Source organism: Sipha flava, unplaced genomic scaffold (assembly GCF_003268045.1).
Source record: "Sipha flava isolate LNK unplaced genomic scaffold, YSA_version1 88_pilon_pilon, whole genome shotgun sequence".
In the NCBI taxonomy this organism is placed as follows: Eukaryota; Metazoa; Arthropoda; class Insecta; order Hemiptera; family Aphididae; genus Sipha; species Sipha flava.
In genome coordinates this window covers 332,896-350,730 of record NW_020273630.1, presented here as the reverse complement: position 1 = coordinate 350,730, position 17,835 = coordinate 332,896, and the positions used below count along the sequence as shown (strand labels likewise).

At 23.3% G+C, this 17,835-nt stretch overlaps 1 protein-coding gene across 1 annotated transcript; it reads right to left on the bottom strand.

The window, feature by feature from the left end:
• Nucleotides 1-423: 423 nt before the first annotated feature.
• On the bottom strand, nt 424-14,394 carry LOC112693555 (breast cancer type 2 susceptibility protein-like). The gene is made up of 15 exons (XM_025568672.1): nt 14,362-14,394; nt 12,538-12,675; nt 11,574-11,725; nt 8,171-10,586; nt 7,159-7,232; nt 6,894-7,082; nt 6,293-6,443; nt 5,172-5,348; nt 3,841-4,054; nt 3,505-3,740; nt 3,141-3,287; nt 2,887-3,038; nt 2,561-2,819; nt 2,306-2,500; nt 424-905 (listed from the first exon to the last, which is right to left on the bottom strand). Exons 2-15 carry the CDS (start codon nt 12,673-12,675, stop codon nt 588-590), a joined length of 4,818 nt encoding a protein of 1,605 aa, XP_025424457.1. The 5' UTR covers nt 14,362-14,394; the 3' UTR covers nt 424-587.
• Between the last annotated feature and the right edge of the window lie 3,441 nt (nt 14,395-17,835).

Here is a 17,835-nt window from a genome sequence, read left to right as displayed (position 1 = left end):
TTTGAATTTATTTTAGTGTGATGACAGGGCAAGTTCAATATACCTTTTCAGCTTTATCTCCAGTTTTAGTAAAAGAAATACTAACAGTATGTGTTTATTATTATTATTTAAATTGTATTGAATTAGGAAATTAAAATTGTATATTTAAATTTTTCATTAAACTTCAGTATGAGTAAAGATTTAATATAAAATCATTAAATTTACTGGGTAAAATAATGAAAATAAAATAGACATTTTAATAATATTTAAAGGGAATTTTTTCCACTATCCAGCAATAAATGTGATATAAAGAAATAATTAGAAATTATTAATTATTGCCTATTACAACGGCTATAAATTTGAAATTAAATTTTAAAATCTATGATTATTTAAAAAAAATAAAGATTTTAAACACTAAATAAGTACTACAAACATTAATGCATGTTCAAAGAAAAATATGAATAAATATATTTGTGTAATAACTGAGTGTACAAATATCTTAAAATAATAATTTTTGCTTCTTAGCAAATAAATAGGATATTTACAGAAACAAATTAGCAACAAAAAATAATAATTTTACTTATAAAAACCCATTTCTTCATAAATGCTTACAGCCGCGTGGGTGTTTTAAATTGACTCATCAACTTTTTATCTGGTGGTTTAGTGTGAACAATAGTTAATGGAGGTGGTCTTCCATAATTATTAAGCATTTTTATTCTTTTTTGAGCTGGAGAATATTCAGATTGAGATGTATTGGATGTCTTCATTATAGTCGTGGATAGTTCTCCATATGACCTATTAAATGCATTTTTTGAAGTGTTTAAGCATTGATACTTTGAATCTTTATTGCATATCTTTGTTACTTCTATATTTTTATTACTAATATCATTGAGTTTATTTTGGCAGCATTTGATAAAATCTTGATTCTGTTAAAAAATTATTCATAATTAATAAATTAGTATTAAATATTGACTTATACTTACTTAAATTATTTACATTAAAAAATTATAAGATACATTAAGTATAAAAATGCATAGATTGTATAGCAAAATGTATGCTTTATTTTTTTTTTTAATCTAATATAATAATATTAATTATATAGTTATTATATCCATTTAATTTTTAATTTTATTTACATTAATTACATTATAATAATTGCTCACAAATGTAATCAACACACATTAGTAATAATAATAAAGTATAATTTAAATTTATAAGATAAGGAATATGTAATAGTTGAAAGAAATATTGTTTAATGTTTATTTTAATAAAAAGAAAGATTAAATATTTGCTTTAATGTTTTAAATTTTAGAACCAATGATTTTATGAACATTTGTTGAAACTAAGAACTTAAATATTATAACCTTCATGGTATGATTTAATATAAGATGAGATTTAATCAATTTTTAGATATTTTGAAAGTAAAAATGTAATGGTCATTTTAAAGGAAAATATTTTCTCAAGATTATGATCTTGATCCAATATCTCTAGAATATTTATGAATATAAAATATGATATTCATAATACACTACAGATGAAAAACAATATTACCATTTATTTATATAGGAAATGTTTCAATATAATGATGTCAAAAAATATTTTTCAAATACTTACAAAAATATCTAGGGTGACTAATCATGGGCAAATCCAGATTTGACAAATCCGAATTATTTGGATTTGTCAAATCTGGATTTCATGAATTATTCAATACAGTTTTTCTGTTCAATGACTCATTTTTATACTCACATAAATGTAGTAAAGGTTAAAAATAAGTTAATTGAGTAATCAATCATGATATCACAGTAAGCCATTGAGATATAAAATAAACTCAATAGTTTAATAACTTAAAATAAATTATAAAAACTATTGAATTTATGATAAATATACTGTCATCTTAGAATATAATATTAATTTATTGTTAAATATTAATTACAATAAAATAAAATAATTTATTTTACTAGAAATTAAAACTAAGTCATGTAACAAAGTCACATAAAAACCAAATTCATAAATCCAGATAATCTGGATACTTCAACAAATTTGAATTTGAATATCCGGATATTTGGAAAATTCAGATCTACGGATTTCATGCTCATACCTAAGGGTTAGCCAATGTGATATTTCAATAAAAATAAATAGATTAGATTAGATTAGATTTTTAACTAAATATGAGAAGCATCATGGTAGCCTGAAACGATTAACTCCACTATTTACATTATTTTGAATTTATATATCTTCATATAATATTCTGTGTGTATACACAGAATTAGTACTAAGTAAAAAGTAAAAATAAATTTCAAAGATAAAAATTATTAAAAAAACTCACTTCAGACTTTTTCATAAATATTTTATAATCATTAAATATTTTTAAAATGTGTTCGGCTTTTGGAATAGTTGTAAATGAAGATTGTTCAGTATTGTACAATTTAGGTATAGAAGATTTTGGATTGAATCCTTTAAATTGGATATTGGTTGCAAATATTATACTTCCTGGTGACATCAAATCATCACATCCATATTCCTAAGGAATATATAACATGTAATTTAATGTGAATTTATAAATTAAGTTTTGATAAATTACCTTAATATCACCTTGAAATAAAATACTTATTATATTCATTTCTTTGTCAGATATATAAATTTCATTACAAAAATTTATATTTTTATTGATATTTGAAATTACAATACCAACAAAATCTAATTCTCCAAATAATGGTAAGTAAGTACCCAACCAAATATTTTTGAAACTTTTTTGAACTTCACGTTTTGCATATTCAGATTTAAATCCTTGAAAATTAAAACGCGTATTCTTGTTTGCTGATATTTGTAGTTCGCCATTTCTAAAAGTAATATTATAATTTGAATTAAAACTATAAGAATATTGATTTTATTTATAAATTTTCATACTTAAATCCATTAGTAGTAAGATGATAGAATTTACAATATTGGCCTTCACAAGATTTGTTTAGAATTGTAGAGACGTCTTCTGATGGATTCCATATAGAAAGTATAGCAGATTTTAAACCAGTAGAAGCATATTTTTCATCAACTACCCGTAACTATAAATATTAATAGTAGAACAATTATTTTCATATTATTATTATATTCATTTATTATCTTTATAATATCTAATTGAAATAATAAATATAAATTTTATTTACCTTAAACAGAGGAATAACTTTACGATCATTCTTAAATTGATCATTAAAAATTTTATTTACTCTTTTTTGAAGTTCATTATAAAATCTTTCTTGCTCAGATTTTTTAAAATTATTAATAGCATCTAGTTTTTCTTGACTAAGCAATGACTATATTAGCAAATTAAAAAATTATATTATTAATTTTCTTTAGTATAGACTAGTGGTGCGCAATCTGGATGTTGCCAATAATATAGAACTAAATGAAAATATATAAATATTGAATATATAATTATGTTGGTAGAGGGTCATAGATTAAAAAAAGGCTGTACACCACTAGTATATATTCTATATTAATATATTTTAATGTTAAAAACTATATAATTACTTGAATTTCTATAGGGTCTATGGAATTTTCAATCAAATTACTTAACTCCTCTATACTTAATTCATCTACGTTTTCTTTTTTAATCCTTAGAAAACATTTTTTTGATTTTTTATTTGTAGAGGCCATTTCAGAAATCATTTCGGTTTCTACCTTATTTGAAATAATTTCTAATGACTTTTGTTTAGATACTTCATACTTCTCTGCTTCAATAGCTTCTGCTTTTTCATTTCTTAAAACTAAAACAATATATGAAATATTAAATTAAAGATTTCATAAATATATTATAATAAAAATATACAAATATAATAAACAACATAAAATGGACATAATACATACTAGATTTTGAATTTGTTCTCCTTTCAAAATACATCATAGGATATTTTCTAAGTATTATTAGGGAAAGGGATCCTATTATTCCACCACGTGGTAAAACTGATTCTAAAGTAATAGGTATAGGTAATGAAGCATTTTTATAGAATCCTAATTTAGTATACCAGCGTACTCTTCGTGTACTATTAGTTGAGATTTTAAGTTTTATACCATCATGAACCTTAAATATACAATTAAAGAAAAAGTTAGTGAAATAATTAAGTAAATATTCAATTAATTTTATGGTATTTTTAAAATCAATATAATTTAAAAATATGGTTAGTACCATCAATCTAATTTTATTAGAACAATAGGTACCCATGGTATTAACATTAAGGCACATCAATAAAACTATTTATTTATTACTTATAAACTATTACAAAGTAGTTAAATATTTTATGTATACTATATAGTATGGTACTACTAAATAATTTATGGTAGTACTGTATAGTTGAACTAAATTGCATTAAATCTTTAAAAATCAATTTGGTTTTGAATTCAAACTCAAAGATTTAAACACTTATAAATTAAATTATTGAGACTAATTAAGTTCAAATCTATTTTATAATATTTATATTAAAATATAATTTATTTTGTAAAAAAGTAAGATTCACATTTTAATTAAATAAAATTATAAAATTGTTTTGTATAATATGGGTTTGTCAAACATAATTAATTTTGTTATAATAATAATAATAATAATAATAATTATAAATTATTTTTTTATATATTTTGGACTTATTATATTTTAAAAACAGTTCATTAGTCAATAAGTTCAAAAAAAAAAAGAGAAAACTTTTACAGTGTGATAAATCATAGATATTTATTTCAGGGAATATAAACGGATCCGGAAATGTTGAGTCCGTGTTTCATGTCCGAAAACAGTATTCAAAATTTTTCAGGTTTTGGTGTTCATGTCCGAAAATGGTTAATTTATTCTAAATATTATTGTATAATAAAGTAAAAGACGAACCCCAACAATTTCAATTAAGAAAGATGCAGATAATTATATATTGTACTTATTTTTATATTTATTATACTTTATTAAAGCATGATAGAAAATAAATTATTAAAAGAAGATAGAAAAGACATATTAAAAATATTCTTAGAAGAAAAATGTGAATAAATGTGAAAAAATATATAATTCAACTAAAACAAAATTCATAAAAAAAATTCAAAATTTCATAATGCAAATGATACACAATCCATTAAGTTGTACAAAAAAATATTTGATCGATACTATAATCTCTCTTTTTAAATAATATATTCTATACATAATAGAAATAAAATATATTTACATCTAATGGATCAATTCCTTCTCTGGCACCAATAAGTTCTGCATTGCAAATCATAAGTTTAGTACCAACTTTAACAATACCTTTATGTAAAAGTACATTCATCTCATAATCAATAAGTCCTTGGATACGATACCAGCCATCGGTTAATTCAATACTAAAGATTTCAGCAATATTTGTCTAAAATAAATAATAATTAAAAGTACAAAGTTCCTAAGAGTTTTAATTTGTAAATATTCAAAGTTAAATTATTTAAAAATACTATATATATATAACTACAACTATATTATATACTTATATAATAAATATTTATAAATAACCATCAATAAACAATTATAATCTCTTAATTTTTATCTTAGTTAAAACCATTTTAGACTACCATAGTAACTTAGACCATTGAGTATAAACATAAATGTATTGGCACTTGTAGTTTAAATGAACATGGCTTAAAATACTAAAAAAATGAAAAATTACCCATCTGCAGTCTAGATATGGCTTAACCACAGTTGTCAAATAGTATTTGCAGTTAACCAAGTACAAGAAATTTGTCATAGGATTTATTATTTTTGTTTATTACTGAAATTCATTTACCTTAATTTTAAAATAAATGTAAGTTCTTAATTTTTAAATGTTGAAAAAATAATATAAATACATTAAAAAATAAAATTTAAATGTATTATAAAAAAAAAAAAAAAAAAAAAAAAAAAAAAAAAAAAAATTGAGAGTGTTAACACTCATTTTAATAAAAACACTAGTTTTTTTTACATATTCCAGGACAAACTGATATGAAATATTTTAAAAATAAAAATAATAAATTATGTCTTTTATAAAATAATTCTTATAATTTACTTAATTATTATTAAAAACTGAATATTATTTTTGTTCTATTTTTAAAATTAATAAAAATAATATATTTAATAATTTTTAAATAACCTAATCTGTAAACAACAAAGAAAAGTAGGTACAACTTTTAAAGCAATTTTATATTTCTACCATCCCAAAATGTGTTTTCAGAAAAAAAAAATGTAATTAGATAAATTGTGATACATTTTATAATATATTACACATATATAAATTTTATATTTAATATTATGAAATATATAAAATAAACTTTTACGACTTACTTTAATCACTTTTGAAACACATAGTATAATTCTTTTAGTTGCACTTTCATCTTTTTCAAGAATCTTTTTTAATGCAGATCTTTGGCATTTTTCAATTTCTCTATAATATCTAAACAGTAATTGATGTAAAATATTTTCCGCGGTTAAAAGTCTAAAAATGAATAAATTAAATTTTAATAAATAATAAATTAAAACAAAAATAAGTAAATAGTTAATAATATTTACTTAATACATAAATAAATAGTTTGTATATAGAAATAAATAAATTAATGTGTTACGTGGAATATTATTATGTATGTAATCTACAACCGGTTTCCATATTAAAAATTCTTCATCAGATATATACAAAGTCAATAAAAGTCACAATTATATTAAATTTATATACACCTGTTGATGAATTTTTAATTTGAAAATCAGTCATACATTACACATATAATAATAATCCAGACTACGCATTAATTAATTAATTTATTTCTTTATAGGTATAAAGTATTTATTTATATATGAACAATTATAATTAATTTATATATGAATAATCATAATTAATTGAGAAAAAGATAAACAGAATTTAAATATTTTTGTATTCATTTTTTTATATTACTTGTTTCCAAAATGATTAGGAAAACTTATTTGGGTTGCAGCAAGTTTCCAAACTATTAAACTAAAATGATTTTCTATCCATTTTTTTGGAACAAGTTTAACGTTGACAAAATGGTGTGACAAAAAAATGGTTTTTATATCTTGAAAATTATAGATTTTATTCTTACATAAATCAGATAATTTATTATTCCTATATTAAAATAATTTAATTAGAATACCTCTAATACAAAAATAAGAAAACCAAAAGTTATAATATTAGTATTTACCAAAATAACTTCAAGTTGAAGGCATCGTCAGTATTTAATTTGAGTATATCGATGTTAGATCCATGTTTGGGTACCTGAAAAAATTACACTATAATTAATGTATGTATTTCAATTTTTCATAATTTAATTATAATATTAAAATTGTTACTTTTAACTACCATGCTTGTATAATAAATATTTATAACCATTGGGATTAAAATCAATGCTTTAATTAGAAAAAATTAAATAAAGAAGCTTAATACAATGATTTAAAAACGGTGTTTCAAGAGCAAAATTACTTATTAGACTAGTGGAAGGGTTTCTCCCTAAAACCCCTTGCCAACAAAGCCAGTATGGTCCATGGAGAAGACACAAAATAGTACATTAGACTTCAATCTAATAAACCTTCTTTACATATTAAAAATGTTTAAAATGAAGCTCTTTTAATATAGAATGCATGGTAGGCCTATTGAGTCAGTCTGGCATTGCAGTCACCACCATCTTACCTGAATATTAAATACTACATTTAAATATACATATTTCTAGTATCCATATACCTTAAACATTTACATATAAAGTCTATGGTAGTATCATATAAACAAATAATAGAAAATAATATAGGACCATACCATACCATATTTATTGATATAAACAACCATAAAAAAAAAATATATATATATATATTAAAATAAAAAGTAGTAAAATTCATTATATCTTTGACATAATTTTTAAAGTTTAACTTAATTTTTAATAAAAATTATTTCGGACATTAGTTTGTAGCATCCCCCTGACCCAGTTTAAAAAAATAGTTGGGATACGCAAAAAAAAAAGTAAGGGTGCTTTGTTTCCCTGCACACCTCCCGCCAATTTTAGCAATGGTTAAAATATTAATTTTAGCATACACAATAAAAATAAAATAAATACAGTAAGTTTTTAATAAAATACTCATCAAATGTATAATATAATTTAAAAATAAATAGATTTTAATTTTCTATACAAAATATTTACTGAAAATATAATATTCATATTTTACCTTTAAATTTTGTGTTTTTGGTGTAATCCAGTCAACAGCTTTTGGTAATAATACTTTAGGTCCATTTACTTTTTTTGATAAATATACATCAAATGAAGTCTTTAATGCATCATTTTCCCATTTTTCATCATATACTGTTCTTTTAAATGTGTGATTGATTTCATAAGTAGGGCTACCAGGGCGTTTATTACTCAAAGTTGGCTTTGATTCAATTTGATCTCTTTCAAATTTTTCAATTGTATCAATTAATGATAAATCTTCAAGAGCACTTTCTTCATCATTTTTTAAAATGTTTAACAATTTTGATTTTGAATTTTTATTAACATCCAATTTTGGGCTATTTAATCCTTCATTAATATTATTACTATTAATAGTAATGTCTATTGTTTCTGAAGAATTATTAAATAATTGTAATCCACTGAAATCATCATTTAACACGTATTCTACTTTTTTTATAGCTGAATCTGACACCTTGATAGATTTACCTCCAGCAGTTGAGAACCCTTTACATATATTAAGATTTGTGATGGTTTTGTCATTAACAGAAGTAGATAAATCATCTAGTTCATCTGTTAGTATAGATCGAACTTTTTGTAAGGCATCATCTGATACTTTAATAGATTTACCTCCTGCAGTTGAAAAACCATTAAATACATTAGTATTTGTAATGGTTTTATCATTAATTGAAGTCAAGGAATAATCCAGTTCATCTTTTAATAATGATTGTGCTTTTAGTAAGGTTTTATCTGATACTTTGATAGATTTACCACTAGCGGTTGAAAACCCATTACATACATTAGTATTTGTAATGGTTTTATCATTTGTGGAAGTCAAGGAATAATTTAGTTCATCTTTTAATAAAGATTGCGCTTTTAGTAAGGTTTTATCTGATACATTGATGGATTTACCTCCAGCAGTCGAAAACCCATTGCATACATTAATATTTGTATTGTTTTTATTATTAGTAGAAGTCAAGGAATAATCCAATTCATCTTTTAGTAATGATTGAGCTTTTTGTAAGGCATCATCTGATACTTTAATAGATTTACCTAAAGCAGTCAAAAACCCTTTACATAAGCTAGAGCTTATATTGGTGTTTTGGTAAGTAGTTGTTGAAAAATTATCTCTGTCATTTTTTAATGCTGATTGATTTGATTTAGTATACAATTTGTTTTCTATGTTATCTAATAAATAATTTTCTTTTAAATTAACTTTGTGTTTAATAACATTTATTGGTGATTTTAACACTGCATTAGGTACAATTTTATTAACATTAAGGGAATCATTGTTTTGATCTTTCACATTAGTTAAAGAAAATACATTTTTACTATTATTGGTATAATATTGCTGTGTCCATTGGTCATCAAATGATTCTAATGGTTCTGTCATATCACCTATCTCACACATTTGCGTAATATCAGCTATTTCACACATTTGCGTATTTCCAATATCATTAATTACCTCAGAATCTAAAAATTTATGTTTTGAATCACAATCATAGGTTTTTAACTCATCATTTTTAAGTAAGTTAGTTTTATTATTTTTCAATTGATTTAGGGAGGTAAATTCTCCTTTAAAAGATAGTTTATTATTTGATTTGATTTCAGTCAATAAATTATCTTCCATGCTTAAAGCTAATTCTAGTAATTCATTTTCTTCTTTTGTATCATCAAGTTTTGTAGAATTATCATTTCCATAAAGAAAAACAGCCAGTTTATTTTTTTTATTATCAGCTTTATTACCTATTTGTATATTTTCTGGAGAACTATTATCAATAATTTCCGACATCTGACATACTTCTTCTAAGATATCTAAGGAAATATTAAGAGAATCTTGATCATTATTAAAATTGGATACACTATCAGTCTTTTCATTTTCAAACAAGCACCTTTTAGCTTTTTCATTTGTGTTAATAGGTAAAATGGGTGAATTTTGAGCATTACATTCACTGGTTGATTCTTTTATTGGCTCAACATTTTTCAATAATTTATCAAACTTATAATATCGCTTTTCAGCCTTTTCATTTTCAAACAAGCATCTTTTAGCTTTTTCATTTGTGTTAATAGGTAAAATGGGTGAATTTTGAGCATTACATTCACTGGTTGATTCTTTTATTGGCTCAACATTTTTCAATAATTTATCAAACTTATAATATTGCTTTTCAGCCTTTTCATTTTCAAACAAGCATCTTTTAGCTTTTTCATTTATGTTAATAGGTAAAATGGACGAATTTTGAGTCTTACATTCACTAGTTGATTCTTTTACTGGCTCAACATTTTTTAATAATTTATCGAACTCATAATATTCCTGTCTATGATTAAAATTCGACAGTGAAATATCATCTATTTTCTTAAATGAATCTTGACAATTATTCACATTTGTTTTTCTTGGGGATGCAGATACTATTGGACTGAGACTATAAAACATTTTAATAACAAAATAATTAATAAATAATAAAACTGAAGTCAATTCTATAAACATATAAATCTCCAAACAATATATTTTAAATTAAAAATTATAACTAATGAACAGCAAAATTAAAGAAATACTACGGTCGGTGGTGTAGGAAGACTCGCCAGTGCCTCTAGTAAATTGTACAACAAAAAACGCTTTATAACCAATTAAAATTTAATGTTACGATATTTTTTTAACCTTTAATTTTACTAATTTTTTTTAAGTACACAATTTATATTTATAAGTTGTTATTACAGTGTTAATTTTAAACTTGGAAAATTTGCTTTTCTCACTTTATGACTAGCAAATTCATCAATAATTTCTTCATATGAAATTTTTATTTAAATGCCCTTGTGCTATTTTTATAATTTCATCATTAAATTAACACAAAATGTGTATAAATAGAAAACATCAATATATTTCAAAAAGTATAATGGAAAAATTTCAATTTGATTGTAAGATAAAAATACAACTTTTGCACAATTTTGCACCCCTTTGCAATTCGCGACCCTAGTGTAGGCACAGTTTTCCATACCCTTGCTACACCACTGATTAGGGTATAAAATACTGAGATAGTCTGAAATTTAATTTTTTGGTTGGTTTAGTAATTAAGGGTTAAGAGCTTGAGAACTGAATATCTTGACAAATTGGCAAAGATTGAAGGAATAGTAAGAAAATGTATGAGAAGGTTGTAATTTTCAGCATCATTAGTTAAAATTTCTAAAAATAAGTTTTTCAATTCTCTTTAAAAATGCTACTTAGGTTTAAGGTTGTACAAGTAAATTGCAGATATTATGGATAGATCCAAGATAAGATTTTCTTTTGTTTAGGAATTGACATTAAGATCCTATATTGTTTTAATTTGAACTTTAATATTTTTAAATAAATAACTTTATACAAATAAATCTTTAGAAATATAGATGATTAAATTTAATTATAAAAATCTTACTTCATTATTGTTCTTGGATCTGTTTGAAGTTTGTTTAAATGATGAGTATTTGGTGTTGATTGTAAATTATTACATACATTTAAATGACTTAGTGATTTTGTAGGATGAATAATTGGAGAATCTACTAGAAGTTCTTTTTTATCTTGAATTTCCTAGAACATTTTTATAATAGTATTATATAAATTCATAAATATTAATTACTACTAATGATCAAGTAAAAATATTAATCAAGCGAAGAACTTTCAAAAATATGTATATTAAAATAACATATAATTATATTATATATTTTATAATAAATTATATTGTATTCATTTAAAAACATAAGTTTTTATTATACTCCTAATATCCTTAGTATTTTAGTGGAAACCAATAAATAATTTTTCAAAAATGTCGTTATCGTGAATCAACACTTTTGAATAGTTCATAAGAACCATTTACTAATTACATTTTTTAACTATACATAAAATAAATTTGACAATTTTGATTAAATTTTAGTAAGATAAAGTTTTAATTTATTCGAGTATAAAAAATTACAATCAACAGCAATTGTATATAAAGAAATTCAAACAGTTAGTATTAATTTAAATCAAACTTAATTTTAATTTTTTCAATCAGTTAATTGTAACCATTATATTTATACTGTTCTAGTAAATTAATTCACTATCACAGTGTAATAAAAATATTTCTCTTGAATATTTTCAATACATTTTAATAGCATTTTAATTTTTTTGATTTATGAAAATTTTATATGTAGGATGGCCAGTCTTTTATCAGATTAATTTTAATAAAATTAAATTATTGATTTATATACCCAATACCATAAGTCACACCTATAATAAAAACAGAGAAACTTATTCAAATTTTGAATTAGTAATTAATTTTTATTAATATTTTAGTTGGGTGGATAGAGGATCAACAACATACTCGTAATTTAAGAGTTAAAAATTTTAATATTGTTATATACCTTTGAAATTGTATTCAAGCCATCTATATTTGAAATGGAAAGAATATTACGTTTTATTAGTTCCATTTTTACATTAGTAGACATAAGTATAGGACTTTTGGGCCTTAAATAAAGTTTTGGTCGCTTTTTCTTGTCCATCTGTAACAAAAAGTATTTATATAACTATACACACATATATACCAGAATAACCATTCAAGTGATAATATAATTCTTCAAAAAATATGTAGTAAGAAATGTATAAATATTAAATGGCATACATTTTAAACAAGATCATTTATTTTTAAAATATTGGAATCTTAAAATTAATGATTATTATTATGAAATCGATAAATTTAAAAATGTATTCGAACTACTAAAAATATCATTGTTTCCAGTTACATTCTGAGTGAAATGGAAAACCTATTACAATTTATTATAAATACTAACAATTATAAAAACTTATTATATTTACTAAGACATATTTTTAATTGAACATGGTATCAATTTTTCCTTTCTTTTTTTTTTTAATAGAAGAAATACAGTAATAGATTTCTATAAAAATAAATCAATTGATTGACAATTTTATTTATTAAATTTTTTTTTTTTTTGGTAACATTTTAAATTTTTTGGTAATCTAAGAATTAATTAATATAAAAATATCCTGATAGTCCATATTGGGATAAACAGTAGACTCTCATTGATCCGGACATCATTAGTCTGGACTTCGTTTAATCCGGAAGGCCATTTATAGTACATAAATTACACTAGTTTATCTAAACTATCTAAGCATTGTCATTAAATAAGTAGAAGATAGCAACAAAGAAAACATATGTGCGTATTATGAGCATCTAAGGCATCTCCGTAAGTTAATCATTAAACAAATCACTGTGAAAGAAAGACAACCAGAGATTAGCAATTTTTTAAACCACTAAGGATGTTAAGTATGAATAATGAAGGTAAGCCTTAATATGTACTGTATTTATTATGTAATGATTATAATACATTTATGTACTATTTTTTAAGTTTAATATTGTAAGACATACATATATATTAGAAAAAAACTAGTAGAATAAAATACACTATACATTTTCTTTAAATTTATAATTTACTATTTTTGGTTAGTTCGTTTAATCCGTACTTTCATTAATTCAGACTACCTAGAGCCCCGATTAGTCTGGATTAATGAGGTTCTACTGTACTTGTTATTTCTTTAAAATAAAAAATTAAAATATTTTTCATGTAGGAATATCATATAAAAAATAGAGAGGGGCTAAATTAAAATTAGTGCTCAATTTTTTTTTTTTTGAGGTAACAAAATTTGATTTTGCCTAGTGCACTATTTTTGCTTGAGCTATTTTATAGAAAATATAATAGTATAGGAAACAACATATAAAAAACATATTCAAGTCAAGAATATAAAATATATTCAACTGTTAAATATACTTATAAAGGCTTTTAGATTATTAAAATGATAAAAATTGATATTAAGAAGGGGAAAAAATTAATTTAGATTGATGTAGGTGTTTTAATTAAAATAAAAATACTATTAAAAAAAGTATTAATTATTTTCTATCTGTATTAGATACAAAATATAACTACTTATTATTTTTTAGTCATAAATGTTTTAAATATTATATAATAGTTATTCTATATTTTATATAATAACCTTACTGAATTCAATAAATTGTGATATAAGAAAATCATAAAACTGTCACCATTAAATCATTATTTTATCATACATTGGAAAATGATAAATTGTCCTTAAACATAATATTTATATATAAAATATAATTATTTGATTCAAGAATATAGTGTAACTCAACTCGGATAAATAAATAGACTTACTATGCTTAGTGATATATTAAAATGATGCAAATTGCAGAGATTTTAACAAAATAAATTGAACATTTTTGAAGTCTGAAAATTTAAATAATACGATACCTATCAGCAGTTATCAACTGTTTATATCACCCTAGATTATAAGAACTTTATAGATAATAAAAATACCTTATCATGGATTAAATACTAAAGAGTGATATTGACTAAAGAATAATTTATTCCATAAAACAGTTTATTCAATAATCAATGGTAATCAGTGCCGCAAAAACCGGGTGTGCAGTGTATCGCGCACACAGGCCCCTAGGCTTACATACATTTGGGGGGCCCCCTAGTCCCGGCTTAAAATAAATTACATTTTACAAACACACAATTATTTAATAATATCATATTATTATTTAATAATAAAAAGGAACTTTTTTAAAATTTATGTAAGGATGTTATAATATTCTAGAGTAATATAATTAATTAATTATTTTAATTAATTAAATAATGAGACCATTGAGTATTTGAGACAGGGGCTAAAATACTGTGTACTCTGACACTCTTTGTGTCCCTTGAAATGAAAGTGTGTCCCCTGAATGATAAATGCGTGTCCTAAGTGTTTTATAACGATTTTTTTTGTTTTGATAATAGAATTAAGTAATAACAAATATTTAGGAGTTTCAACACAATTTTATTATAATTTTTATTTAAAAACAAATTGAGAATCATTATCGATTTTTGAATTTTATACAAATATCGAGTGATAAGCACTCGTCTTATATCATACACTTTAGCGGGATATTTGCAAGAGCGGATCTAGGGGGGGTTCAGGAGGTCAGCTGACTCATAGTTAATATTTGATGACAAAATTGGCCTCTTGGAAATTTTTTTCTCTTTTTATACCTTGATTTGGACTCTTGGACAGTTAGCCCATCGGAGTTAATTGAAAAATGAATGAAATGAAATTTTTCGATTCTTAATTTATATTTTATATTATATCGTTTTAGTAGAAAGTTAAGTACCTAAATCATATTTTATTCCGTACGTTTGTTGCGCTGATAAAATTAGATTATATTTATTAATCGTAAATAAATCATTATCGGTGGTATCACTAATTCTAAAATATAATATAAATATACTTCTACACTTTTATGAGCATATTGTGTTTTTTTTTTTTAAAAGGTATTAATTTCTAATTAAATTTCATCCCTAATAAATGGCCTCTTGAAATGGCTTGACCCACAATTCCCCGACTCTGAATCCACCCCTGGTTCCCAGAGCCGCATTTAGGGGGGATTTAGGATGATACAACCCCCACATGTGTTTTTGCTATAGAAATTTGTCGAAGCCCAAAAGTAACAGTTAAATTAATAAGTGAGTCCTCTGAAATCAGATGTATTTTAGGTCTTGATTAGAGTAAGCATACAGCATACTTACTTAAACAAATTTACTACATAAATATGTAGTGAATTATAATATACAACAGTTGTAGGTATTTAATTTGATACATATACAAGGCAGGGCAAGTTAATGATTTTTTTTAACTCGTTAAGTTATTTTAAAATAATAAAGTTAAGTTAAAAGTTTTTAATTTGCAAAAATAAAAAATTGCACACAAAATACTAGTTTTTTTACGCTCAAAAGAAAATTACTGGGGAAATTTAAAATAATACATAAAATTATTAACTAGCTAATTAATAACTAATTAATTAATAAAGAAATAATAAACTTTTACAGAAATATAATAAGCTAATAAAGTAATAAACTAATAACAATATATTATAAATTCTAACGAGATGTGAACATAATACATGCTAGTTAAATTATGAAATCAAATTGGAAATTATACCACAGTTGTTTTGTGATTAGTCCCCATCGACACTCGCTCTCAAGGTATTTACTATTTTAACAGAATATTAGGATTTCCATGGGTTTATAGTGTTTATACAATAACAATGTTATAAAAATATAATGATAAAATATAGCCCATATAATGACTATTAAAGTTATTTTTCATATTATTTTCGTCTACAGGAAATTCATATTAAAATAGTAAATTATAAATATACTAAAAACCTCATTTATAAATTTCTCCCTTGTAATTTGAGATATAAGTTATTAATGGACTCAAAAAAATCTGTTAGGTACTTATATTATTTATCGGTTATCCGTTACTGATACCCGATAACGGATATAAAGAACCGTTCGATTATTTTTTTTTCTCTAAGTTTTAAAATAAAAATAATTTAATCAATAAAAATTGTAATTCGTAATAACTGCTTGCGCTTCCCCAGCATTGTATACACGTCCCCCGGTTTGGGAACCAGTGGTTTAGACGTAAAAGTCTAAAAAAATTATGCCTACTTAGAATTATCAAATTTCAATAGGTACTATAAAAAGATTTGATTTCATCGACAAATATTCTAGGTTATTCTAGGTGGGAACACATTTTTGATATTTTTTTTTTTATAATTGATCTTAAATCATATTTTGATATCTCAATTTTTTAAAATTATTTGTGTTTTTTTTAAACAAGTTAAGCAATTATTCAAAAATCGACTTCTACAATAACCTAGAAGAAATAGTGATGAGTTCAAATATGTTTACAGAATTAAAATCTGATCATTCTCAGCATATGCGTAACTTGGAAATTTATTAGGGGGGCAAAATTATAATTACATATCTAACGAAAAGGGTGTCCGAGGCTAAATTTCGCTTTACTACTTACATATTAGGTATTATATAAAATTATTCATTTTCTAACATTATGTTAGATAAGCGAAAATTTAAAATTGAGATTTAAAAAAAAAAAATTTACAGTAATAGCTATAACTAGAGCACTTTAGAAGTAGGTATGTGCATCCGCCATTTTGTGTGTAAAAGATTGTAAGATTATAACCTATTATCAAAAAAGGGTATGTAAAATTGATAAAGCTTATTAATGTTTATCGCGATAAATATATTCAACAGTTAACAAATTAATACCAAATAGTAGTTGTAGAATATGATTAATGAGTGTTGATTTATTTATTTAGTTTATAAATTATAAATTAATTAATCAAGGAATAATAACTTCTTAATGTTTTATATCTGATTTCTATGCAATATAATTTTTGTTTAATTTTTTGTAGGAAAACAATCATGACTGCAATAATTTAAAACAGAAAGCTGAGCAGGAAATAACTAATTTAAAATTAGAAATGAAATTCTGTCGAATACCAGTTTTTTGAATTTTTACACCTAAATCTTTCCATAGTGATCTGTTTTCATTTCCCATATCAGAAGATAGTGAAACAATTTTCAAACCGGCATGTTTACAAAACTCTATGCAATCAAAAATAAACTGCTTAAATAATTCAGGAGCAGGGGCCCCATCTGTGATATGAGCACCGATTACTTGTTTCCAATTATTCTTTACACTACGTAGTAACACTATTAAAAGTTTATTTCCATTACCAAGAGTAGTCTTTCCATAACGTTTACCACGGTTCTTATCAT

Bases quoted from the DNA above. Each gene is read 5' to 3' on its own strand.
- LOC112693555 (XM_025568672.1), bottom strand. From the start codon at position 12,675: ATGGACAAGAAAAAGCGACCAAAACTTTATTTAAGGCCCAAAAGTCCT. The intron at 3,741-3,840 runs GTATGTATTATG...ATATTGTTTTAG, and splicing joins GAGAACAAATTCAAAATCTA to TTTTAAGAAATGAAAAAGCA. The intron at 3,039-3,140 runs GTAAATAAAATT...TAATATTTATAG, and splicing joins AAGTTATTCCTCTGTTTAAG to TTACGGGTAGTTGATGAAAA.